The sequence below is a fragment of the Nannospalax galili genome, unplaced genomic scaffold, assembly GCF_000622305.1.
Source record: "Nannospalax galili isolate Female #2095 unplaced genomic scaffold, S.galili_v1.0 scaffold498, whole genome shotgun sequence".
Taxonomy (NCBI): domain Eukaryota; kingdom Metazoa; phylum Chordata; class Mammalia; order Rodentia; family Spalacidae; genus Nannospalax; species Nannospalax galili.
The window spans coordinates 1,958,125-1,984,713 of NW_008342032.1; the positions used below are offsets into that span (position 1 = coordinate 1,958,125).

The window sequence follows — 26,589 nt, forward strand, 5'->3', positions numbered from 1 at the left end:
ACAACGGTCCTGTGCTCATGATCACCGAGGGTAAGGGTAGAAATGTAACTTCCTTATGCACACAGAAATAGCAGCTGCTGAGGTTAGTGGAGTTGTGGGGACTGCTGAGAAAAGAGGAGAGGAGAGGAGAGGAGAGGGAGAGAGAAAAAAGGAACGCACACACACACACACAGACACAGACACAACCACCTTTCAAGCCTTTCAGTGAAACTGGATATTTTGAGAGTAAGATGTGTGCCTTGGAGAATTAGGGAGCAAGAATTTGCCTTTATCTTCTTAGATGGAAAAAAGGTCAGATTTTGCTGCAGTGAAATTCTGCTGTGAATTCAGTCACCTCTGAAAAGTAAGTACCCAGCTAAGACCATGAGTCATTTGCACCTGAAATGACGGAAGTAAGAGCAAACAGCCTCTTAATAAAGCCCTAAAGAGAATAGCTAGTGCTCTAATTCTACAGTCACGAAACCCTCAATAGCCACTGTGGCCAGTTCATACTCAGTATTACAAGACACAAAGGACTTCTTTGAGAAATTTATTAGAATAAGAACAAGCATTGGTTGGACATGGAAGTAGTTGTTCACACTAAGTGTGGTACTAGAGCAGAAAGGCAGTTGAAAATGTTAACAATCACAAAATTCATTTGGTAAGGCACTACAATCCTGTCACGTGTTCAATAAATACATATTTTTAAAGGCAGTAGTAAGTCTGATGAGAGTAAGTACAGGTACTTTTCTGTGGTCATTGTAACTTACTCACAAAAGAACTTTTATTTGCATTTTAAAAAATGACAGTATGAAAAAAAAAATCACAGTTTTCTCTTTCCAGTTTTGGTCTCTTTCAGAGAGACCTATGTATAAAAGGTGCTTTTTCATATGTGTTCCTTGGCAACAATGAATAAGGCATAAAGTACAAAAATTATCTCAGAAAATAAAGCCATCAGAGCCTGTTTCACAACAGGTTGAGTCTGGAAATTTGTAACATCAACAGAGTCTGGGATACCCTGCCATCTTCCATTCTCACAGGTTACCTTTTAGCATTCTCAAGGACCTTTAAGTTGCTGGAAGGAATCATACTTAGCTCCTCTGTTGTCTAATGTAGAAGACAGGGAACTAGCTTGGGAGTGTCATGGTCTGGGCAGTCATTTGGTGCCAGCAGTATTTGCTAATGTTAATTTGTCCGGCAGCTCACAAAGTGTATGTGTATGTATCATCTGTGTTCATTTGGATGAAGTTTGGATGTCATGTTTTTTGTAGGAATTACCAGTTTTAGCACCTCACTAGTCTGCTATATTTTTGGTTACAGCTGCTGCTGCAGTCAAAGAGGTACCTGTTCAGGATACAATGGCCACAGCAAAGAGTGGGAAAGTAACTTTCCACAGAATAGCTGGATAGTTTCATCCCTGGGATCCTTTTATTCAAAGTGTACTACATTATTAAAAGTTGTCATCAAACTGGAATTGCTACTTACAGAAAGTCATTAAAACATCTCTCCTATTAGACTATGTCTTTTTCAGGGCAGAACTAAGTTGCATAAATCTATTATTCATACCTTCACACATTTGTCACAATGGTAAGTGACACTGGGATTCCAGGTTGGCAGAATTAAGATGGAACATATGCTTTCTGGTTTGGGCAAGTCACCTAGACCCATGGACAAAGTTTTAAGAGATCTGGGATATACCTGTTTAAGAGATCTGGGAGCTACTTAAGATGAAGTAGAATACAACTGCTTTAGTTCTGGAATGTGTAACAATTGCATTCACCTAAGATTTAGTCTCCAGTGTGAATATATATATATACACACATATATATTCATACATATATAAGTTATAGGCACAATTTTTTTTACCTCATTACAAAATATGAACTTTAAAATTAGTCATCGAGAAGCAATTGGATACAAAGCATCTAATCACAAAAATAGAAAAGGTCATCAATCAACAAATACTTTAGAAAGAAACTGGAGCCAAGGGCATTTAGTTGATCTTCTCCAGGGACCTGTAGTAATCTGTCAGCACTTTCCACGCTTTGGGAGCCATGAAGCCATCTGGGGGATTGTCTCCTTCTCTGGCCAGCTTCCGCATACGAGTTCCTGAGATGAAGTCGAACTCGTCATGCCTGTCACGGTACAGGGAACTCAGTGCAGGGAAATAACATCTGCTTAAGGATTCCTGAAGTTTCAGACCCCTCTCCCTTTGTTTACTTTCTGTAAAATGCATGTATGAAAACGGGCAGTTCTCTTAAGTCTTCAGAAAAGAGGAATAATGTTAGGTACCCAGCATTTCCTGCTCACCTACTCTGTTCATAGGGGGCTAGAGATTTCTCTGCCTGCTCTGTGAGGTCTCAGTGTGGAGAGTGAATGTAGCACAAACACTCATTCAAATCTTTTCTGCTTTATGTCCTTTCACTTAAAGTGCTCGGTGTTCACAAGTGTATGCTCAAGGCAGGCGTGTTAAAGGAACACTTTTATTACTTTTTGAGAGGTGTCTCATGTAGCCCAGGTTGGCCTTAGACTATATAGCTAAGGATGGCTTTGAACTCTTGATCCTTCTGCCTCAGTGTCCCATGTGCTGGCTTGTGCCACCAGGCCCAGCTCAGAACATTTTTGTATGTGTGTGGTACTGGACATCAAATCCAGGGCTGCACATACACTAGGTAAGTGCTATACCAAGAAGCTACAACCACAGACCAGAGAGTTATTTATGAACCACCAAGTACATGCAGAGGACTGTGCTACAACTTCAGGGGATGCAAGATGTTTAAGATCAGGTCTTTAACTGTCTAGGGATTCTCACTCCAATTAGGGGCATACAAACTGGAGACTTTTCCAGAGAGTTTTACCTCATCACACCAATTTTCACAATAGCAGTTAAATTTTCCTCTGGAAACTTACCTTGCTGGATCATAGAAGTCCATTGCTTTTTTGGTTTTATTGTACGCAGCCACTCGGAATGGAATGATTTCCACAGAGGTGAGGCCAGGGGCCATGCTCAAGACCTTACCCCCATGGGTGGGTTCATACAGGTCCTTCTTGGTCTCAGGGTGGGGCATTCCTGCAGGATCCCTGCCCACAATGTAGAAATTGGCCCCTGCAATCATCCGGCACCTGCAGTGCCACTGGACCTGCAAAGCATCACATAAGGGATATGATCGTCATGGGCCAAGTCCACAGGTTCCTGTTTATGGATACGCCTTAACTCTCCTTTGAAAGTGGTTCTGTGAGGCTGGGCTGCTCTGTCTAGGACAGGAGCTTTACATATATGAACTGTAGAAACCCTCCTCTTACAACTCCAAGTTGTATTTCTTCCTCTTCAAATGAGGCTAACAGACCAGGAATACTCAGATCTTAATGTTATGTAGGACAGTGAATTTTACTTTCTGATCTTCAGATAAATAAAAGTTTAAAGGCTATTACAGATTCTAACACGTCATTTTCTGACTGCCAGTAACAAGCTAATTGCCTTTCCTATGTAAATGTTGATTCCAACTTAATACCTGTCCCCTTTAAAAGCTCAGTTAGAAAAGGATGGTGAGAGCTGTAGAAATTGAATATGACTGAAGAGAATTCATTCATTAAACTCAGTTTGGGGCCTTTCAATCACGCTTCTGCAAATTCCAAGTCTACTACACTGCTGGGTACAGTGGGACAGAAGATCTATGTCTGATAGACTGACTTGATGAAAGGAGGTGCAAGCCTTTAAAGATAATCTCCCTTCTAAGAAATTTCTGGAGCATGGTGAATCACGTCCAGTAACTGGAACTAATAGCAATGCTCAGATTAGACACCACTTGCCCTAGGAGCCAGGTGAACTTTGCCATCTACTGCAGTCACATGCCAACCTCCTATTCTCCAAGCAATGTGTATATAATGTTGAACTTGATGCTTCTAGCATCGTTACAAATACAAATGAAATGATTAAACTGGAAAAAAAGAGAAACCTGAAGATTGCAAATCCCAGGAACTCATTTACTCTTCTAAATATAGTTTGAGCTTGTGCTCTTGGCCCCTGGCCCAACTTAGGGACTTGCTCACCTCTGTGGGGCCAGCATATAACATGGGAGATGGAAAGATGGCAACAATGGTTGACTTGGGATCCAGGACTCCTTCCTCAAGTACAGCTGCATGCTGTTTCATCCGCCAGTCCAGAGGCACATCGTCGTCCTTGGTCCAGCCCCCCAGAGGGTGTAGCAGGAGGACAGGGTGCTTGTAGCCCCTCTCCAGGAGCCTGCGGCGGGTGTCCTGCATCAGCAGAGCATGGCCATTGTGGACAGGATTGCGCAACTGGAATGCAAACATTGCATCTGGAGAAGAAAAGCAAGGTCAAGGAAGTGTTGCAATGATGCTTGTTCACAAGGACAGGAAAGATGAAGCTGTCTGTTGTTCAGTGCCTTCATTCAGTCCACTAGCTGGGAGAATGTACCTGGGCCTTTAGGGATTTTTTTTTTTTTAATTTCTATTATGTGTATGCGTGTATTGCCTTCATGTAGGTAAGTGCACCCGTGTCGTGCAATGCTCAAGGAGGACAGAAGAGGCTGTCAGATCCCCTGGAACTGGAGTATGGACAGTTGTTAGCTGCCATGTGGGCACTGGGATTCAAACCAAGGTCTTCTGCAAAAACAGCCAGTGTTCTTAACCACTGAGCCATCTCTCCAGCCCCCGCTGTTAGGGATTTTAAATCCAACACCACCAACTAATGCTAGATTGCTTGGACAGGATGGGGTACAGAGGCAGAAAGCCACACAGGGTCAGTGTGACTCAGGAATGAAAACAGTTGCTGCCAGGACCATTCACCAGTGCACCTGGACTTGCTGCAGGTTCACCTCCTTGAGACAATGAATAGCCATGGAAGCGTGCACAGGGCCATAATCTACAGATTAGAAATGGCTGCACCCTCTTTAATAAAAACTTCAAAACGACCCCACTTAGGGATGGACTCGTGAAGGCTGTACTTTTTTTTTTCCGGTTCTAAAATGTAATATATATATGAATCACGTCCAGTAACTGGAACTAATATTGTGGAAAACTCAAGAAATATATAAAAGCCCAAAATGGAATATGAAAATCTCTAATAATCCTAACATTACTTTCTTTCAAAATGTGTAAAGGGAAAATGCTTTCCTCCTTGTCCCACTACTGTCCCCTAGAATCTTCTGGGCACCTATAGTCAGAAGCAGGTTAGGGTTTTTTAAATGACTTTTGTTTTCCAAAATATGCTTGTACTGTATGTATTGCTCTGCAATTTGATTTTGCACTTAATATAGTTTAGGGATCTTTCTGTGTCTGGGCATATTTTAAACTGCTGCATAGTATTCTAGTATGTGAATGTAATAAAAATGTGATATAGAAAAAAAATAGATGCTCTCACTTAAAAAAAAAATACTGATTCAGCTGGGCATGGTAGCACATGCCTGTAATCCCACAGAAGCAGGAGGATCAAGAGTTCAAGGCCACCTTTGGCTATGTTGTGATTTCAAGGTCAGACCTCATCTCAAAAAACAAAAGGCTGCTTCCTGTCCTTAATTCTTTGACTAGACGGTAAGGCATAATAGACGCCTTACATAGCAGCTTACATACCAGCATTCATTTCTTTGCACTTCTGCTTGAGCTCCAGAGGTGTCAGGCGGTACTGGTCCAGCCCATCCTCCCACCTTATTCTCTCTAGCACCTGCAGGTCTCCACCAACCAGCCAATCCCCACTTTCCATCACCATCTAGAAGGAACATTATTAAAGTTATTAGTAATTAATACTTATTTCTATTTTATTGGAAACATTTTCGTGTGTGTGTGTGTGTGTGTGTGTGTGTGTGTGTGTGTGTGTATATGCTCGTATGTGCAGATGCCCATATGTGTGGTGGTTAGAGTTAAGAGTTGAGGTATCTCCTTCATTTGCTCTCCACCTTATTTTTTGAGAAAACCTTTCTCACTAAGCCTGTGGTTTACCAAGTTAGTTAGACTGGCTGTCCAGTGAGCCACCAGGATCTCCCTCCCTGGCACAAGGATTGTAGGCACATGCCATTGCCCCTGGCTATTTTACATGGTTCTTGGTGTGTGTGTGTGGGGGGGGAATCAAGACAACTTTACTGGCTGAGCCATGTCAGCAGCAGCCCTCTTTTTATTTTTTTATTTTTTGACCAATCTTGAGTGACTATTAAAGAACTACTTTTAGTTCTTCAACACTTGTAATGATAGTTTTCTTTTTTAAAATATTTTATTTATTATTTTTATTTTATGCATATGAGTGTATTGCCTGCATGTATGTAAGTGCACACATGTTGTGCAATGCCCATGGAGGTCAAAAGACCTGGAAGTGATGTTCGGACAGTTAGGATGGAACTGAATGAATGCAGATCCTCTGTAAGAGTAACCAGTGCTCCTAACTGCTGAGCTCGCATACCAGCCCTGCAGGAATGATTCTGTAACTTAACATACTGGTCAACTAGAAACTCTTGGTTCACAGAAGGTCAGTCTTCAAAGGCTGACATTCTCTTTTAGGATTTTAAATGTACATATACAAGTTTGTATCATTACTAGGCTCTGCAGAATCTTTTTGAAGTACTATTGAACTTGCTGCCAAGCTCAAGAGGAGTAAACTTCCAAAAACTTCTGTTTGAAACCCTCGAGTTAATCATTGGCAACTAATAATATACTCTCTTTTGTTTTCTTTTTTTTCTGAAGTGACAGAATATCACATGCTGAATATCCATGACTGAAGAAACGCATTTATGGAACCACATTTTGAAACCCGAGTTCTAAGAAAAATGGTGTTTCATGGTGGGGGAAGTGCTAGTTTTGTGCACAGTCCAAACAAGGTGATGAATGCTTTTCCTCACCCTGGCCTTTGCACATTGCTTCTTGGAGCTAAAGTACTTTGTGTACTTCACTTGTAGTGGCTTATGAAAAGCACACAGACTCAAAGGTCATTTTTACAGCCTCAAGACCATCCTCAAGCATAGCAAATGCATGCTGGTGCACAGTGATCCTGGGCACAGCTCTCACTGTGTGCAGTGAGGCTCTGCCCATCGCTCTGTGTGCCAGGGGACAAATGGCAACACAGCAGAAGAGGGGTTCTATGCCTGGGGAGTCCCTGGATAGACATGGGTTCTGCTCAGGCTCCTTTCAGAACCTCTGCTAGCACGTTCCTAATACTGTCTAATAGATCTTAGACTATTTTCAATAGAGTCCCAAAATAGAAGCCCTAAGGGGGTGGAAATTAAGCTTTTTTTTCTATCAGGTAATTATTATTTAGCGTAATTTCCACAGAATCCCCCAATAATGTAGCCTTCTTCATTTATGCCCACTTTAAAAATAAAAGAAAAATCAGCCACGACTTTAATCCCAGCACTCGGGAGGCAGAGGCAGGCAGATCTCAGTGAGTTCAAGGCCAGCCTGCTCTACACAGTGAGTTCTAGGTCAGCTCGGACTACAAGGAGACCCTGTCTCAAAAAGACCAAAAAACTAAAAGAGAAAAGAAAAATCTAATGAGCAGTAAAATGTAGCCAAATCCACATCTAGTACCAAACAGGCTACTAGCTAAAGTTTTCTCAAAAGGTTCTTGGCAAGGATATCAATACTACTCTCAAGGGGAAAGGACGATATGTCAAACAAGTGTGTTGTGGGAACTAAATATCCACATACAAAACGATGAAATGGGCCCTTATGCCATATGCAAAAATTAAAAATGGATTAAAGGCATACATATAAGATCCAAAATTATAAAACTCTTAGGAAAATAGATGAAGGTTTCACGGCACAGGTTGGCCGTGGTTTCTGGCTATGGCACCAAAAGCACAAGACTACAAAAGCAAAGCTAGGAAAATGGGCCTACTGCTTAACCCAAAATGTTGTGCATTAAAAGGCAACTAACAGGTCGAAAAGGCAACCTACACACAGGATGGATTATCTCCAAATCATATTACATGATAAGGGGCCATGTCCACAACGTGGATCTGGTGGTACATTCCTGTAATCCCAGCATTCAGGAGACTAGGACGGGGTATTGTGAGTTTGAAGCTAGCCTGGGTTACATAGCGAGTTCAAGGCCAGTCTGGGCTATTTAGTGAGATTCTATCAAAAATAAAACAAAAAAGCAGAAAACTCATATCTCATTGACAAAAATAAAATAACTCACAATTTAAAACTGGGTAGATCCCGAGAGACAGCTGTGTGTAAAGGTGCTTACTGAAGCCTGATGATGTAAGTTCAGTTCCCAGAATGGTGGAAGGAGAGAACCAACTCCTGCAAGTTGGCCTCTGACTGCCACAAACTCACAAATGTGATGCCACACATACACACACACACACACACACACACACACACATGTGCATTCACACACATGCACACAATAAATAAGAAAAAAGCAATTAAAATGATTTTTTGAAAAACTGGACAATAATTTGGTGTATCTGGGCAATTAAACACCCAAAAGGAAAGTATAACCAAAGATTAAAGGGGTCAGTATAATTTTTTAAGAGTCCACATGTATAGCTAAAGGCTACATAACAAGAAACAATACCAGATAGGAGATACCTTCCTTTGAGTTATTGACCAAGGTGGTCCAAAAGACTCCCAGACAGTAACCCAGCATAGAACTGGGAAAATGAACAGCAGACCCCCAATCTTATCTAAAGGAATATTGACAACTGATTGCTGCTAGATGAAGAACAGCTGATCTTCCTAAAACAAGGATCTCTAGATAGGCTGACTAGATTCAGTGGATGGATAAGCACTGGGGAACGGCTGGGGGCGCTGACAAAACAGTGGACAGTAACAGATGACAGAGTGTATGGGCTCCAGTGGGGGGGTGGGGGCTATGGGAGGGTGCCATTTGGGAAGTGGGTATATAGATGATTTTTAAAAAGATGTATTTGAGGAGGAAGCATAAAAATTTACTTCATGTTAATTAGTAGAGTTGATAAACATTACCATTGAAATCTACCTGATGACTTTATATCCATACTCAGGTGCCAAGGATCCGAGTAAAACCAACTGTGACTAGTAATAATCTGATACATAGAGATTAGAGTCACATGTGCAAACATCTAAGCATTAGTAGCATTAAAAATGAGTCTTTCTGTAGGAAACAGCATATTTTAAAATGAAACGGAGATCTTTTTTAAAGGTTAAAAACTCATTCAATTCTATGTCTTACAGGGTCTATACTGAGTTCAGTATTGTATAACTATGAATTCAACTGTGAACCTAAAAATTTACAGCCACTTTTGAAAGAGATATATCCTTGCTCTGGAAATTGTTATTGAATATGTTAAAGCTGTAATGAAATGCTTCTTCTAATCATGTGGTTATTAAAAAAAAAAACTGGACAAAGAGGGCTGGGCGTGGTGAGGGAGTACTCAGTCAGTAAAGCACTTGCCTTGCAAACTCAAGGACCTGAGTTTGACTTCCAGAACCCATGTAAAAATATCAGGCATTGTGGCAATAATTCCAATGCTGAAGAGGTGGAGACACGAAGGTCTCTGGGCTTCCCTGGGGCTTGCTGGCCAGCCAGTCCTGCCTAATTGGTAAGCTCTAGGCTAGAGGTCTTGACTCAAAGGAGGTGGATGGAAATCCTGAGGATGATATCTGAGGGTGTCCTTTTTACCCTCCCCCACCCATACCATTTTTTAAAAAGGAATGGTCAAAGAACTTGAGTAGACATATCTCCAAACATGATCTATAAAAGCATGTGTAAAGCCTACCAACACCAATTGTAAGACAAACACAAACCAAACCCACAATGAGATAATGCCTCAACTCCATTAGGTTGGCTATCATAAAACAAATATACAGGAAATACATATTGATGAGAATGTGGAGAAATCAGAAGGAACCCTTATGCACTGGGATCTTAAAAGATGCTACTATGGAAAAACAGTATTAAGTTTTCTGAAAAGTAAAGCAACGTTGAAATAGAGCTAAGCATTTGATCCAGCAATCCTACTTCTATATGGAAAGGAAATGAAAGGGGCTTTGAAGCGAGATTGGCACACATGTTCACAGCAGTTATTCTCAAGAGAATAACCCAAATGTCCACCAGTGGATGAATGGATACATTAAAGATCACACACACACACACACAAACACACACACACACACACACACACACACACACACTGGAACACCACTCAGTCTTTAACAAGAAAGAAATCCTGCCAAATGTTTCAACACAGATAAACCCTGAGGACATAGAAAGTGAAGCCTATCACAAAGATACCATACATCGTGTATGATTTCATTGATATTAGGACAAAGTAGATACCTGAAATGTTAATACAGAAGAGAGAGGCAAGAGTGACGAGAGAAAACTGACTCATGAAACACTTAGGACGACAAAGGTAACAGTGGTGTATCTGTGGCTCAGCTTCCCCGTTATGGCCAGATACTGAAGTTTACCATGACTTTATCCTGGAGGGATTCAGAGACTGGAGAGTTATGCTAGAGTGTTGGTTTTTATCTCTCCTGGTGATATCTCATATAATCCAGTCAATTTTATTGTCACAATCAGAGTAGGAGAGGGTGTAGCACATCTAGGGTAGCCAAAGAGTGCTCCTGAATATCCAGTGTGGCACAAAACAGCCTTTCACAACAAAAAATAACCTATGATGCTGAGTTTGAGAAACCCTGGGGGCAGAGAATGTAACTGTGCAATGGATTTGACTCTGTTTCATGGCCCCTCTTTCAAAACTGTTTAGGAAAACCATTGACAAAGATATTTTCAAATACTCAGACTATATATGACTTTGTCCTCATTGCATAGCGTTAGACCAGAGATACAGTTTTGAAAAAGTTGACTCCAATTCCTAGGAGTTCAATAAGTCCTTCTGGATGCTAGGGATCAACCTCTCTATACTGCACTGCTGTGTTAGGGAAGGCAGTATTGTACCAACTTAGTTCATCACCAGTGTAAAAAGCAAATCTGTATGAAGAACAACACAGAAGCTACACTTTTGGTATTTCTGAAATCAGGGGCGGGGCAGCTTTCTCCAAGGTGTTCCAACTACCCCTAGAACTGTATCCAGCTATCCGGAATGAGATCCAGTGCTTTATGGCTTAGAACTCCCTACTCCCTTCCAAGCCTTCTGACAAAGGCTTTAAGGGATCTGAAGATAATATGGATTTAATGTCATTATTTTAATATGTGAAGGCCGTTTTACAGAAAGGAAGTGGCAGAGTTCAAGAGCACATAGCTATTGTATCAAAGTCAGGATCCAAATCTAGAACCTCTGCAAACCAGGCTTTCCTTCCACCACATCCACTGGCTATCATCAGTGGCTTCCAGGCTGATATTTCAGCATTGCCCTCAGTTATACCTATCACAGGTCTGCATAGGACAAGCACAAATTGTTCTGGGAGGACACGGGGCATTTAGTCATATTTGTGAGTCAGGAAAGCTAGGACTGACTTTAGAAAGGAGGAAATTAGATGAGGATGTGGGAATGGAAGGGCAAGCATGTGTGAAAGAGAGTGATTGAATGGCCTGCTCTGGAAGAACTGGAGGAGAAAATGTGTTGGGTGGTAGTGCTACAGGCTAAGAGGTACATCTTTGCCAGGAGTGCAGAGTCACTGACAACAATACCAAAGACATGTCACAGTACCACTCTCCCTGGCTTCTAAGAAACTCCAAATGTAACTGCTGACATACGAGACAAGGGGAAAAGAAATAGCCACTCAAGTTCCCTAAGTGCTATCTGAGGTTATTTTTATTTCTTTAGTGCAAGTCATGTGGATGTTAGGATGTTAGACCGAAAGAAGAGAAATCTTTGAGCTGAGATAAAGACAGGCCGTTATTCTTTGGGTCACTGAAGAAAGATAAGAGCCCAAACTTGTATGATTACAATCAGAAAAGAAATGATTGTGACCTCATTGAAGAGCAGAATGCAATAGTCTTAGAGCAGCTCAGAGTCAGTACCCAGCTGTCTGGGGAATATTATTCAGATGACTTTGATCTGCTTATGCAAAAAGACTAGAGATGTTTATCTTGAGAGCTGATGGTTGTGTCGAGTAAGTGGAAAAGCTACTTTCTTTGTCCATTGACCTCTTCTGTTCAGATTAAGAAGGCGCCAGAGGCCCCCAGCAGGGACCTTGAAAAGGTCCTATCTTGTAACATTTTATAACTGAAAAACCAGTGTAATATTCTGTAGGGTCATAGGATTGGAAAAGATGTTCTACTTATTCTGGACTCATCTTTTTGCCAACAGAGAAATGGAGGCCCAGGACAGCATGCTCTGTCTATCACGACCCCTCTGGTGCTTCATTGCTCTTGATAGCACCAGTGAACCTCAAAGTTACTCCAACTGGGAAATCTGAGAAGTCAACTTGCTAGCATCTCTCTCTTCACTTCCACCCCAATGCCAGGATCTTGGATGAAGAATTGTTTCTGCATTCATTTCTGCATATTTTTCTTCCTGGGAAATGAACCACATCCAGTGATTCCTTAACACTCCCTCACCGCTATTTCTTTACCAACTGCAGTTAGAAGTTACCAAGGAATCTCGTTTGCCTTTAGGAGGGAGAGAACTAAATGACCCTAGTTAGAGGAACACCCACTGATGAAAATGTAGTATCTTTTGTCTTGGAACTCAGCCACTATCCTATGTATACTGATCTTTGTTTATGGAACAATGTCATTGACCTCCCTCACTGGCCACAGAGCATGAACTTTCCTGAGTTCTTTCCAGGGTTAGTTGGGTCCATTCTGTGTGTGCTGTCCTTGCACAGTTTCAGCATGGACAGGGCTGTAAGCTCTAGTTGCAGTTTTGTGCCTGGCTTCTGCTATGACTTTGTTATTATACTTATGATACCAAACTAAATTATCTACCTGGTCCCATTTTATCTAAGGATGCATCTGTCACAGGATATGAGGACTCAAGGGATCAAGATCAGTTTTTAAACAGAAAGACATTTTTTTGAGACAGGGTCTCATGTAGTCCCTGAGGCTGGCCTCAAACTCACTATGTAACTGAGGCTATGGAACTTCTGATCCTCCTGCCTCTACCTCCCTAGCCCTGGAATTAGAGGCTTGTACCGTCACACCTGGCTTCAGAAAAAAAACCTTTCTTTACCCAACTGTGGGGCTGGAGAGGTGGTTTAGTCATTACAGTGCCTGCTGTACAAGCATGAGGGAAGACCTGAGTTTGGCTTTCCTGCACCCACATAAAAATCTGCACACAACAGCGTATTCTTGCAGTCCCAGCACTGGGGAAGCAGAGACAAGCAGACACTGGAGCCTGTCCCAACCTCCAGAACCCACATAAAAAGTCAGGTGCAGTGGCATGTGCCCATAATCCCAGAGACGGTGGGATGGGAGGCAGGGACAGGATGATCCCTGGAAGCTCAATGGCCAAAGAGTCTAGCCTACTTGGCAAACTTCCAGCCAGTGAGAGCCTCTATCTCACACAAAAGGTAGAAGGCTCCCCGAGAAATGACACCTAAAGTTGTCCTCTGACCTCTACACAAATGTGCATTGTACATAGCTACACATGCAAGCATACTGCCCCCCCACACGATTTCCATGACAAAACTTGAGAATTACCTTAGAAATACCATCTTCCATCTAGCCTCAGTTCTTCTAACTTCTACATGAAGAAATTAGAGTTATTTTTATCCTTAGATGAAATGGATCAACGAAGCCCTTTCAGAGCTGGCGAGATGGCTCAGTGGGTAAAAGTACTTGCCACCAAGCCTGACAGCCTGAGTTCAATACCTGAAATCTATGTAAAGTTGGAAGGAGGAAACAACTCCCAAGAGTTGTCTTCTGACTTACATACTACTTCCCATGTTATAAATACACACACACACACACACACACACACACACAACCCTTCCAAAGGTTTTGCAACTTACTTTGATATGGGGATGTTTTGCGTTTGCTGTCCCCCACACACGGGAACAGCGCTCCTCTTTCCTGTGCTCGTAGAATTCAGGGTCTTGTAATATGGCCACCCTCCGGCCACCATACATCAGGACAAATTGGCTGCACCCTTCTAGTCGTGCTTTATCATCCTCAGAGACAGGCAGCACAATGGGAATGCTCATGTTGATGACTCCGTCTATGGAAAGACCCACATGCTACATGAGTACCACATCCCAGGTGTGGCACCCTTTAAGGATGTCTCATATGTGCACTGTGCCCCTTCCAGGGTTGCTTCTGAGACTTCAAGACCTAAACGTAACACAGTTGTGTTGGCTCACCCAGTTTCCCGTAGACTCTGTGAGGGGAAATTCTTGAAAACTTCATGAGGGAGGTGTGGCTTCAATAAGTGTCCTAGCTTTGGGGGCAGGGTGTAGGGAATTCATCTGGGTTGCCTTTTTAAACCTTGGTTTTGAATCCAGTGCACTATAGATACTGAAGTCTTTCTAAAAATTTTTTTTTTAATTTATGTGTGTATTTGTGTAGGTCCATGTACATGTACATGTGAGAGGCCAGAAGAGGGTGATGGATCCTCTGGAGCTAGAGTTACATGAACTTCCGAGTAGTCAGGCATGGGTGCTGGGAACTGAACTTGGTTCCTCTAGAAGAGCAGCAAACACTCCTAAACCCACTGAGCCATCTCTCCAGCCTGAACCTTAGTTTTTAAAAACCCCAAACAAAATAAAAGTTGACTAAACCAAAAATTTCCATTTGTTCTTTGAGAAGAACCTCGTATCAATGTTAGGCATTACCAACATACTGACTCAGAAGGAAAAAAAAAAAAAACCCACATGAGTCACAAGGATCAGTGGAAACCCAGTCAAGCAGCCCCATTAGATGGTCACTCTGATACAGGTATCACATCCTTTTCAAATATTAGGAGACTGGTGATTTCACTTATCTGAGGGGCACAGTCTTGTGAGCTCAGCTGCAATTAAGAACCATGACTCAAAAAACATGGGAGCAGGCCAGGCGTGGTGGCCCACACCTTTAGTCCTAGCACTTGGGAGGCAGAAGCAGGAGGATCTCTGTGAATTCAAGGCCAGCCTGGCCTACATAGTGAGTTCCAGGCCAGCTGGGGCTACAGGGAGACCCTGTTTCAAAAAGCCCAAAAAACAAAACAAACAAACAAAAAAACATGGGAGCAGGCCAGGCATGGTGGCACACATATTTACTCCCAGCACTCAGGAGGCAGAGGCAGGTAGAGCTCTGTGAGATCAAGGCCAGCCTGGTCTACATAGTGAGTTGCAGGCCATCTGGGGCTACAGGAGACCCTGTCTCAAAACAAACAAACAAACAAACATGGGAGTAAAAAAAATGATGTAATGCCACTTACTAACGTCTTGTACTTTGGAGAGTAAGTCCTCTCCTAGGCAGAGTCTGTCACTTTAAAAGGAATCTAAAGAAGCTGGCGCTCTCATTTCTCTGTATATAACACAGAAGGCAGGAGATGGGATGTTTAGTGACACTACATCTTCAGTGGCATAAAATGTCAGCAGCTTAAACTGCAAAGTAAGAGACAGGAAAACTTGTAAAACCCAGGCAAAGAAACTGATGGTTGATTTTATGTGTTGATTTGGCTGGGCCACGGTACCCAGATATTTGGTCCAATATTCTCTGTGTTTCTGTGAAGGTACCTTTAGATGAGACTGACATTTGAATCAATGGACTCTGGGTAAAGAAGGTCACTCTCTGTAATGTGAGTTGGTCTCATCCAATCAAATGAAGGCCTGTGAAAAAGAGGCTGATCTCTCCAGAAGTAGGAATTCGGGTAGCAGAATGCCTTTGGACTTAAACTATATTTCTCCATCTGGGTCTCCAGCCTTGCAGGCCAACCCTGCAGATTTTGAATGTGCTAGGCTCCACAATCACATGAACTGATATAAAAAAAAAACTATAAAGAAACTTGAAGATACAAATATTAAGCTTACGAAGTTGGGGGCTGGAGAGATGGCTCAGTGGTTAAGAGCACTTGCTGCTCTTACAGAGGATCTGGATTCAGTTCCCAGCACCCACATGGCAGCTAACAACCACTTGTAACTCCAGTGACCTCTTCTGGCCTCTGCAGGCAAAGCACCACATGGTGCACTTATATACATGCCAAACACTCATACTCATAAAATAAATTTAAAAATAATAAAAAGAATTCAAAGTTGGAGCAAATTCCCAGCACCCATATGGGGCAGCTTGCAACTGCCTGTAACTCCAGCTCCTGGGGGCTCTAATGCCTTTGGCCTCTGCAGGCACCTGCACCCACACATGTACATACTTATACACAGATATACACATAATTAAAATAAAAATAAATGTTAAAAAAAATACAAGTCAGGGCTGGGGAGATGGCTCAGTGGTTAAGAGCACTGACTGCTCTTGCAGAGAACCCTGGTTTGATTCCCAGCACCCACATGGTAGCTAACAACCATCTATAACTCCAGTTTCAGGAACTCTGACACCCTCTTCTGACCTCACAGGCATTGCACAACATGGGTGCACTTACACCATGCAGGCAATACACTCATACACCTAAAATTACAAATAATAATAAAAATATTTTTAAAAATACAAAGACATAGAAGCCTCTCAGTATAGAGACCAATAATCCCACTGGTGTCTCACAAGTTTCCTTATGAGGGTTGTTTGTTTGTTTGTTTGTTTTGTTGAAGTTAGAGATTTAACACAAGGCCTTTTGTATGCTAGCTAAGCAGGGTATACAACCCCAACAATTTTTTTTTTGTTCTGAGTGAATAAATAAAAGGGATTTTAAAAACATTTTTTTTTGAGGCAGGGTCTCGAGTAGCCCAGGCTGACCTAGACCTAGGAGAAGATAAACTTGAACTGCTGGTCCTCCCAAGTGCTGGGGTGGCCTGAGCCACCATGCCAGCTCAGGGGTTTTTGGTTTTACTTTTTAAGTATGAACAGCAGGTAGGGGTAGTTGCCACACCTGCAATCCCAGTACATGGGACGTAGAGGAAGGAACATCAGGAATTTAAGGACATCCTGGACTGTAACAGTGAGTTTGTGATCACCCTGGGCTCCCTGAGACTCTTGTCTCAAACCTCTCCTCGAAAAGCATGAATGTTTTGAAGAGGTTTTAGATAAAATGGTTTAAAAGATGTAGTTTTCTAGTTTGAAGCTTAAAAATATAAAATTTTGTTGGCTCTCATTTCTTAACAATGATGGGTAATATAAAAAAAACTATGCTCCCCTTCATTCCCCTTTTGTGAGAATGCTCTCTATTCTAGTAAGTGTGTGCATTCTCCGTTGTACTTACAAATGACAGAATGAGGGTCTTGGGTTAAATGTGTAACACACAAGACTCAGAGCAAGTTCAGGATTCAGAAAAGGATGAAGGGAAGATTAGCAAGGGGACACCTGGGGCACAGAATTCTCTTGCTGTTATTGAATGGTCTGAGAAAATGTGTCATAAATTAAAGAAGTCATTAAAACCTTAATTTCAAAGACAGCATTTAGAATGCTTCTGACAGTTAAAGAGCTGACATAAAATTTCCCCTTAGCAGCTACAGAATGAAGCTTCCCAGGCATATCACTTTTCCCTCTTAAATGCTCTCCAAGTTAAGAGAACCCCCAGAAAGTCACAGAATATATGCAGCAACTGCCAGTAATAAAGAAATCCAGTCTGTCATAAAGCCCTGCAATATAATGTAGACATCTTTATAAACCACAAATTAGACACTGTGCATGAAGCATAAGGGTTTTCTTATTAAAGTGACAGTCTCAAAGTTCATCAGCAGTTAGAGCTGCTAGTTCCTTTTGTAGAGAACACCAAACTCACTTGAAAAATAGATAACAGTGTTTACTCCCTGGACTGTTACAGGGGAAAACATAGAGGTCAGCGAGGAAAGGGAGAGGGTTAACAGAGAACACCATGTTCAATGATGCTCTAGTTCGAAGAAGAAATCATGCTTTGTGTGGATTGCTTGCTGACCACAGTCTGAAAGAGAGACCATGATTCTGTGTAGAAAAAATGACTTGACTAAAATAAAGTAAAGCAGGATGCCTAGCCCGGTAAGCATCATGCTGGCAACATTGTCTTCCACCAACTTTTCTGGGTTGAAATCCGAGGGACACGTCATTTTCCTGCTGTAGCTGCCTGCTCCAGACCAGTAGGTCCAGGCCCAACCTCATCTCTGTTCTACCTCCACCTTGGCTTCCAGTGAACACGTGCAGCAATGCAGTGATCCTCTCTGACAGCTGTCAGGATAAAGGACTCACCTGTGGGCCCTCACAGAAAGGAATCCAACTATTCCCATAATGCCTGGGACTGCAGCTCCAAATGGGCATGGACATAGTTCCTGTGGTTCCCTCTCCCCCTCCCCCTCCTCCTCTCCCCCCTCCCTTCCCTCATTTCTTTCTGTTTTTTGTCTTTTTGTCTTTCTTTTCACTTTGGGAAACTTCTGGCAGAATGGGGGTTGGACCTAGGGCGTTATGTATAGGAAGTGAGAACTCTACCACTGAGCTACACAGCCCTGGCCCTTTTATCTATTTTTTTTTAACACATAAAGTTACCCAACAGTTCAGCTGCACTGAGCACCCTCAGTGACTTTAAATGCTCCTTTGGACTTTTGGCCTTTCTCTCATATGCTGCAGCTCTGTTGGGAGTTGCCGTGATTGTTTTATTATACTTTACCTCATTTTGGAAGAGTATTGTGGTTTTTAGTCATGGAAGATCCAGGAAGTAATTTCTTATCTAATTGAATAATTTTTATTTTTCTTTAAATAATTTTCCAAGCCTTTTATTTTTAGCTTGTAGATCTGCTTATTAGTTGCATAGACTATTTCTTTCCAAAACCAAAATTAACCTTTATTGTATTAATTAGGCTTTCTTAAGGAAAAAATGAAATGATAAAAATAATACCAGAGATAAATAATATATTTGGAATTTTACTTCGTTCTGGTAAAATGTAGAAATTCACAGTCATGGTAAGTACATATTTATTGGCATTTCTATAACTATCAATTATGATAGCTTGAAATTAAATCCATGCATAATCACACATTGCAAACAAATAAGGAATGATCATACACAATCCAACCAGGTACATATACTTTAAATTACATCTAAAATAGATTTCTTCATTGACTAAAAATGTTTTGTAAATGTGACAGAAAAATTAATTTCCAAAAATTTGAAACTAAAAGGGGATCATTGGGAGAAGACCATAAATTTAAAAAACTTAGAAACAAAATGTGCAATGATAACTTAGAAACAAGTTTACTTATCAGCCAAATACAGCATTATGAACAACAGCTATACGTTATCAAGAAATTTCCTGTTGTTGGCACTTCAATCAACAGAAGAATGCAGTATTATTCTACTATAACTGGTTGGATCATGAACTGATGACAATTCCAACTGGTTAATTTGGATTTTTTAGTTACATCTTTAATAATTTTAAATTAACGCAATATATCTAATTACAATAATTTAACTACTTGGGAGGTTAAAGTACATACCGCGAGGGACCATGCCTAGAGAAATACAAACACAAGAGACATGTTTTCAGCTCTCCACCAAGAGAATCATAAAGTAACAATGTCAAGGAGCAGATTCCTATTAGGATGCCTCACACATACAACATACGATTTTGAGCTCCTTCTTAGGATATTTTTTAAAATAGGCACATGACACCAAATATCTGGTAATACCAGAATTTTGTGGACTGTTGTTCAATAAAAGTTGTTCAAGTGATTATCTGTTTGAAAATAATTGTAACATATGTTAATAGCCCCTTTAATTTCAAGATTTCCAAACTTGACTTTCAGAGAAAGTATAGAAGTAGACAGTCCTAGAATGTAGAATCCCTGATGTTTAGAGGACCAGACAGTATGCTCAGGAAAACTAGCACACAAGTATTGGAGTCATTATAACAGATTTGAATGCAGGCTTCAAGTGAGATACCTACCCTTTCCAATACTTCCACGTGCGGACAAAATATCTTCATGTAGGTTAATAGGGTAACCTACATCAAACTCTAGTCATGGTGCATGCCCTGCCTTGGAAGATGAGCTGCAGAAGACTTGTCATTACAAAAGGCTACTGTGTCTTTACCCACTCAGAAGTTATCGGTCAACAGACATGACATTTATGAGGATGGTCTGCGACAACTCTGACACTACATTTCCAGTGACAGATAAAGTGACATAGATGATATGAGAGTGCAACTCACATAAACATCAGAAACACTAACAAATAACTGGTTTGGGGGTGTTTGGTTGTTGTGTTTTGACTTTGCTTTTGAATGGAGCAGACAAGCATATTTTTATAATATTTATAATTTTATTATATTTCATTTATTCTTATTTTATGTGTGTTGCCTGCATGTATGTAAGTGCATCACATGCATGTAATGCCTGTGGAGGCCAGAAGGGGGCATTGGATCCCCTGGAACTGGAGTCACAGACAGTTGTGGACTGCCATGTAGTTGCTGGGAACTGAACCTGAGTCCTCTGAAAAGTAACAAGTGCTCTTAACCTCTGAGTCATCTCTCCAGCCCCTGGCATATTTTTAGATTTGGAGGAAAATGTGAACCTTTGAGACAATTAAAACTAACAAAATACTCTGTAGAAGCCAGAGTAAGAATAAAAAATGTTCCTGCAGATTGTAAGCAATCAGGAGCTTTGCAGTCTGATGACAGAAAACAGTGGCTGTATGGCTGTGGCTACACAAAGTATTTCCTGGCTGCCCTTGAACTTGTGGTCTTCCTGCCTCATTGCGTCCTCTACTTTAAAAAAATATTTTATGTATTATTTTTATTTTACGTGTATGAGTGTATTGCCTACAAATATGTAAGTGCGCCTGTGTTGTGCAATGCTCATGGAGGTCAGAAGAGGGTGTCAGATTCCCCTGGAACTGGAGTTATGGATGGTTGTCAGTTGCCATGTGGTTGCTGGGAATGGAACCTGATTCCTCTACAAGAGCAGCCAGTACTCTTAACTGCTGAGTCATCTCTCTGGCCCATGTCCTCTATTTTTATGAATTAATTTACAATAAAAACTGAAATAGCTTTGGAGAAAGTGCAGGTCTTTGAATCTGAACTATGTGAGTGTGTCCATTGGGCCCTGGTTGTAGAGGCAGAGGGTTCAGCCAACAGAGAATTCCCCTAAGGATAAAAGGAATCTCATAGGAAGTCCTAGAAATGGCCTGCATGGGGTTATGGAGACTCTATGACATTCAGTCTTGAACTCTCCTAATGTACCCACACTGGCACCTTGGGGTAAAGGGATTCGTGTGGATTATAAGAGTACTTATGTGGGATAGAAGCAACATCCTATGGAGGCCTCAACTGACGTTAACACAGAATAAGTGAACCTTCTCCTTCCCTCTTGAGTAGTCTGAGACAGTCACATCCACTGGTTCTAAGAACTTCAGTTGTGGGAGCAGCCAGGTAGGATCTGTACTGTTGTGGGAGCAGAGAAAGTTGTGCAGGAGCCCAGGAAACACACCCCTGGGGATTCCCATGAACACCCAGGTTTTGGAAAGAACTGCTAGTGCATGAGCAGGCAGGGCCTTGGAGCAAGGGGACTCCAGTAGTAATGAGAAAGAAGGGAGGCTGGTGGGCTCATGGGATGGCATCTGGATTAGAGGGGGAGTGGGAGCAATTATACATGCTTCATCCATCTCATGGCATTGAGGACCAAATAAGAAACAAAAAAGGAGGGGCTGGAGAGATGGCTCAGCGGTTAAGAGCACTGACTGCTCCTGCAGAGGACCTAGGTTCGATTCCCAGCACCCACATGGTGGGTACAAACCATTCTTAACTCCAGTTCCAGGAGAATCCAAAGCCCTCTTCTGACCTCTGTGGCATTGCACGACATGGGTGCACTCACATACATGCAGGCAATACACTCATACAGGTAAAAAAATATTAAGAAAAAGAAACAAAAAGGAAATGAAACGGAAATGTTGTGAGAAGAAAACAGAAAGCTATTGCCTAAATTATCCAGGACTTTCTACATTTGGAGTTCTTCATTTGGGGGGAAGGGGGGTCATAGACTCTTAAGGATCCATCAAAAGCCATAAACTCAACCTAGGAACATTTTTTCTTCTTTTTTTCATGTGTGTTGATTGTTCAATAATCTTGAGGTACAGATAGATTATTCAAAATGATTGCTGTGTAGTCTAATCTCCAATAGACTTCTCACCTGCTGAGTGACATTACCAGCAGAAAGAACAGTGTGAGACTTAGGCCTAAATCGACTTTTTGTCACTAATCACAGCTGAGTATAGTTCTCAGAAGGATCCCATCTGTGGTATGTACAGAAGGTGCATGGCTTACTTCTTACCCCTTGATCTCCCTTAAGAGCAGCACTTCTTAGTTCTTTTTCAATCCAGGTAAGTCTTTTCAATTTTGCCTGTGGGTCTGTCTGCACCTGACAATGATGTCCATTCCTCTCCACTTGGGAAAGCTACCTCTAATCTCCTGAACCATTCTTTCCTTTCTGCCCTGGGCCTGAGGCTGATCCCCTGGTGGAAGGGAAGGAAGAAGCTTGGCACTAGGGCTGAGGGTCAGCTTTCAAAGGTCCTTTACTATTATTTCTGGCTGTGAGCCTGCTGAATCTTCAGGCAAATTTTCTTTATAGGATGTCAGAAAAGACCCAGGGTCCCAGTTGGGTTAAATATTTCTGACAGCTCCACAGCGATCTGCAGAAGCCTCAAAACAGCGCCAAATAAAATTACTTAGTCCTAGGGAGACCACAGTCCCAAACTCCAACACAGGTGAGACAGTCCAGCTCAGAGTCAGGTGAAGTTTCCTTTTAAACTGTCAACCTAGGAACATTTCATTTCATCTCTTTCTCAAAATACAAGACACTTTTGCTTTCTAGATGTTTTTTTGTTCCCTTACCACAAAATCCTAGATCTCAGGGTAAGGACCCTTTACTTTCGTTAAGAAGCCTTATCTGCCACTCTGGCATTTTTATTTAAGTACCAAATTCTTGTTAAAGGCTGACAGTACTCTCTGGAAAGTGCCCTCTGCATTCAGTGTGGTTCTCAGGTCCCTTAGTTGCATCTCTACTCTGAATGTGCATAGTCAGCTTCTTGGACATGGCTGGTGGCTATAACGTGTGTGTTATGTGACTGTGTCCACCTTGTGTCAAAATGAAGACATCAAGATAAATGCTATCCTTCCTTGTTTAGGCATTCTGGCCTTCTAGAGTCCCCTGGAAAGGGCATCAAGACAGCAGCCTGGTGAGGAAGGAGCACCAGGCAGGACTGAGGAGTCCAGACTGTGGTCTTGTGTCCTTATTTATAAGCAGTATGAATGTGAGGAAGTCATTTAACCTGACCTCAGTTTCCTCATCTGTAAGGTTGATAGAATCCAGGGCTTTTATCAGGATCAAACAAAACAGTACCTGAGAAAATACTTTGACAATAGAGAGATGTATACATACGTATTATGATTATTGTTAAGGCAAGCTAGACGAAAACAAAGTGAACTTTAAAATGTTATTTAATCTGAGAAATGAAGATATCAGGTTGCGGGGCATGCTCAGTTACAGCAGAGGAATGAGGCCCATTCTCATGAGTATTTCAGTGTTTCTGGCTCATTCCCTAGGCTGAAGCACAAGCCCAGAATGTCTTTCCAAAGAAAACATCTGGTTTGGCTTTCTTTTAAACTGTCTGCAGCCCTGCTCAGGATTTCATGCTCAGTGTGATTCGATCACCACTCCTTCCCCACTTGGCAGCTATTCCCCCATGATCTTACAATAAAGAAGCTCTATTTGATGACCTTGTGAGTCCTAGGAAGTGATCACAGAACAGTCTTGAAATTCTGAATGACACTTTTTTCTAAAAGCCATTAGCCTGAGGCCTGAAAGCTACCATCACATTTGCCTGTCTGGGTTCAGAGGATGGGGTCACACTCATATATGCCATGCATGGGTTTGAACACTGAGCATTCAGCAGCCACCAAGCAGCTGCTGTGACACCATGTGTCAGGAGCAATGTGGAGGCTGGGAGGTCCCCGTGAGTCAGTACCTGTGGCGGACTGGTCCTGACTGCCCTGGCATGCTCCTGAGCCATGCTTCTGAATATCAGACCAGCAAAGATATAACCTTCTATTGGCTTCACATGGGAGTAAAACCTTCATTTCTCAACTTCTTGGTTTTAAATAATTAATCCTTTGAGAATGACCTCCCTACCCACTCCCCCATCCTAAAAATGGAAACAGACATAGTAGAATGGGCACACTGAAAATAATGTAAATATTCTTTCAGTAAGATTTGAAAACCAAAGATTAATAGTCTGTTCTCATGCAAACTTGTAAGATGGGCGTTTTTTTTTTCTTTAACAATAAGCAGTAAGAAACAACATAAACATACCATCCAGCAGAGTGTCGAAGTGCATAATTTGCAAGTACTCCTTCTCCCGCATGAAGCCCTTGAGGGGAGTGGCCCAGCCTTCGCTCAGAACCTGGACCCACTGCAGATCCAGCTGGAAAACACAGAAAAAAGGGAACAAGTCCATGAATCCTCTGGCCCCAGGGTACTTCTCCCTTCTGCTGGCTGGAGGACGAGGGCAGAGCCTTTTATGTCTTGTGTGTTCCCATGTAGTCTGCCAACCTGTGATTCAAGGGCCAATGAGGAATAAGTCTAGAACTTTCCCTCTGCTCTTAACTGCTGAACATCTCTCTATCCCTAACCTACTTCTTATAAAATCTCTAAAGTTTTAATGAATAATAAAAAGATACTAATAAAGACTTGATCATCTTGTATAAACAAGTAAGACTGACCCATAAGAATGCAGGGCAGTTTGTGGAAGTTGCAGCTCACTGAATCTTCCAGGCAGTGAAGTAAATGGGTTCAAAGTTGCCTTCCTCTTCTCTCAGCCTGGATTCCCCCCAATATGGAAAGAGTACAATCTGCAGAGCACAAAAGGCTCAGGAATTCTTTTTATTTTATTGTCTATTTTCTGCATTTTTAATGATGGAAGCAATACCTAAAACCAAAGCTTCAGGAAGAATCACTCGTTCCTGCTCATCTGGTATCTTCAAAGCTGACCTTGACCTCCCATCTGGTTTTATATTTCAAAACTAGATCTTTGAAGCCATCCTTGTGGATGACAGTTTCATCCATAGAGGTATCCACAGAGTATTTTGTGGACATGAGGTAACTGTAGTTTTAAACTTTCAAACACGATTTGATCTTTGACCTCTTGGCAATTTTCTTCTTGCCCATGATGGCTGTCACTTTGTGGGGATAGCTGTCAATTCCAGCTGCCAGAGCATGGGTGTAGGAGAAGTCTGAGGTGACATCATCAATGTTGTTTGTGATGACAGCTTTACAGAAAGTAGCATCCAGCCAGGGCTAGCATCACTTTCCCAGGTTTCATGAATGTACGCATTTCAACAGAATCAGCAGGCACCCAGCAGAGAAGCTCATATCATTTTAGATATTGGCTGCCTTTTAAAGTTTTCACTACATTCCTCTTCCATTGCCCAGGCAGCATTCACATTCTAAACAAACTTTCTCAGTCACTGCTAACAGATAATTATTGACCTCTGCCTCTATTTCAGCATAACTGAAGGTGTATAACAGATATGCAAATTGTCCTATGCAAATACTGCTTTCTCAGTCTGCCTCTACAGAGCACTGATCAGCTAGCTGCCTTTGTGAGACAGGCTTACTCAGAGAAGGAAGGGGGTGTCTTCATAAATATTGCCTGTCCTTTACTCAGACCTTTTTTTTTTTTTTTTTTTTTTTTTTTTTTTTTTTTTTAAAACAGCCTTTTTTTTTTTTTTTTTTTTTTTGTCTTTTTGTCTTTTCAAGACAGGGTCTCCCTGTAGCCCCAGCTGACCTGGAACTCACTATGTAGACCAGGCTGGCCTTGAGCGCACAAATATCCACCTGTCTCTGCCTCCCAAGTGCTGAAATTAAAGGCGTGTGCCACCATGCCTGGCTCCTCAGACCTTTCTTACCATCTAGAGGGATTATAGGGCCAGTTAGATGGCTCAGTGGGTAAAGGTACTTGCTGCCAAGATACCTGATGATCTGAGTTCAATTTCTGGGACCCATATGGCAGAATGAAGGATAAAACCAACTCCTACAAGTTGCCCCACCCCACAATACCACAAAAAAGAGGAATTGTAAATGTTTATAATACTAAACCTCATTCTCTCTGGCTAGTCCATACTGTCTTACCTTGGTGATTGATAATGAGGGGAGAGTCTCAGCTTCAGCTCGGACTTGATTGAGTTTGTTTTCCGGCACAAAGAGTTCATGGATGCCTTTGATCATGGTGTGAGGTACAATGCCCTGAAATGAAATGGAATTGGCCACAGTTACAAATGAGAACTTCACAGTGAATGCTTTAATAAAGAAGCATAGATTATCTTTCAGGATTTTATGAGAGCGTGCACAAAAGAGAACCAGCCTCCCACCTGCTCTTGCAGAAGCTCCACCACCTGCTGAACGCAATCGCTCACTGAAGACAGATTGGTCTTCAGCACACACTCTGGAGTTTCTGGCTTCTCATAATCAGAATCGATGCCTGTAAACCCTGTATGGCACAAGAGGAAAAACTCACATGTGTGCCTATAGAATAACATTTTAATCAAAAAGGCATAGCATACATTGCAATAATGTGTTAAACTGAATATGTGGTTTGTAACAGAAAAGGTCAAACAGCCATTCTGGACCTCTTGCTGTAGATAAGAAAGTATACAGCT

The 26,589-nt window shown here is 41.8% G+C and overlaps 1 protein-coding gene and 1 pseudogene across 2 annotated transcripts in view; both read right to left on the reverse strand.

The window, feature by feature from the left end:
• Nucleotides 1-515: 515 nt before the first annotated feature.
• Nucleotides 516-26,589, reverse strand: part of Papss2 (3'-phosphoadenosine 5'-phosphosulfate synthase 2) — a 77,158-nt gene continuing 51,084 nt past the window's right edge. Inside the window, exons 5-13 of one of the 2 annotated variants that reach the window (XM_029565793.1) lie at nt 26,302-26,420; nt 26,063-26,176; nt 24,245-24,356; nt 19,379-19,393; nt 13,837-14,042; nt 5,572-5,707; nt 4,030-4,298; nt 2,890-3,119; nt 516-2,114 (exon numbers count right to left, since the gene is read on the reverse strand). In XM_029565793.1, coding sequence (XP_029421653.1) covers nt 1,973-2,114; nt 2,890-3,119; nt 4,030-4,298; nt 5,572-5,707; nt 13,837-14,042; nt 19,379-19,393; nt 24,245-24,356; nt 26,063-26,176; nt 26,302-26,420 — 1,343 coding nt within the window. In that variant the 3' untranslated portion in view covers nt 516-1,972. The remainder of the gene's footprint in view (nt 2,115-2,889; nt 3,120-4,029; nt 4,299-5,571; nt 5,708-13,836; nt 14,043-19,378; nt 19,394-24,244; nt 24,357-26,062; nt 26,177-26,301; nt 26,421-26,589) is intronic. The other variant, XM_008837856.3, reaches the window with a different exon arrangement.
• Nucleotides 24,861-25,265, reverse strand: LOC108491076 (annotated as a pseudogene).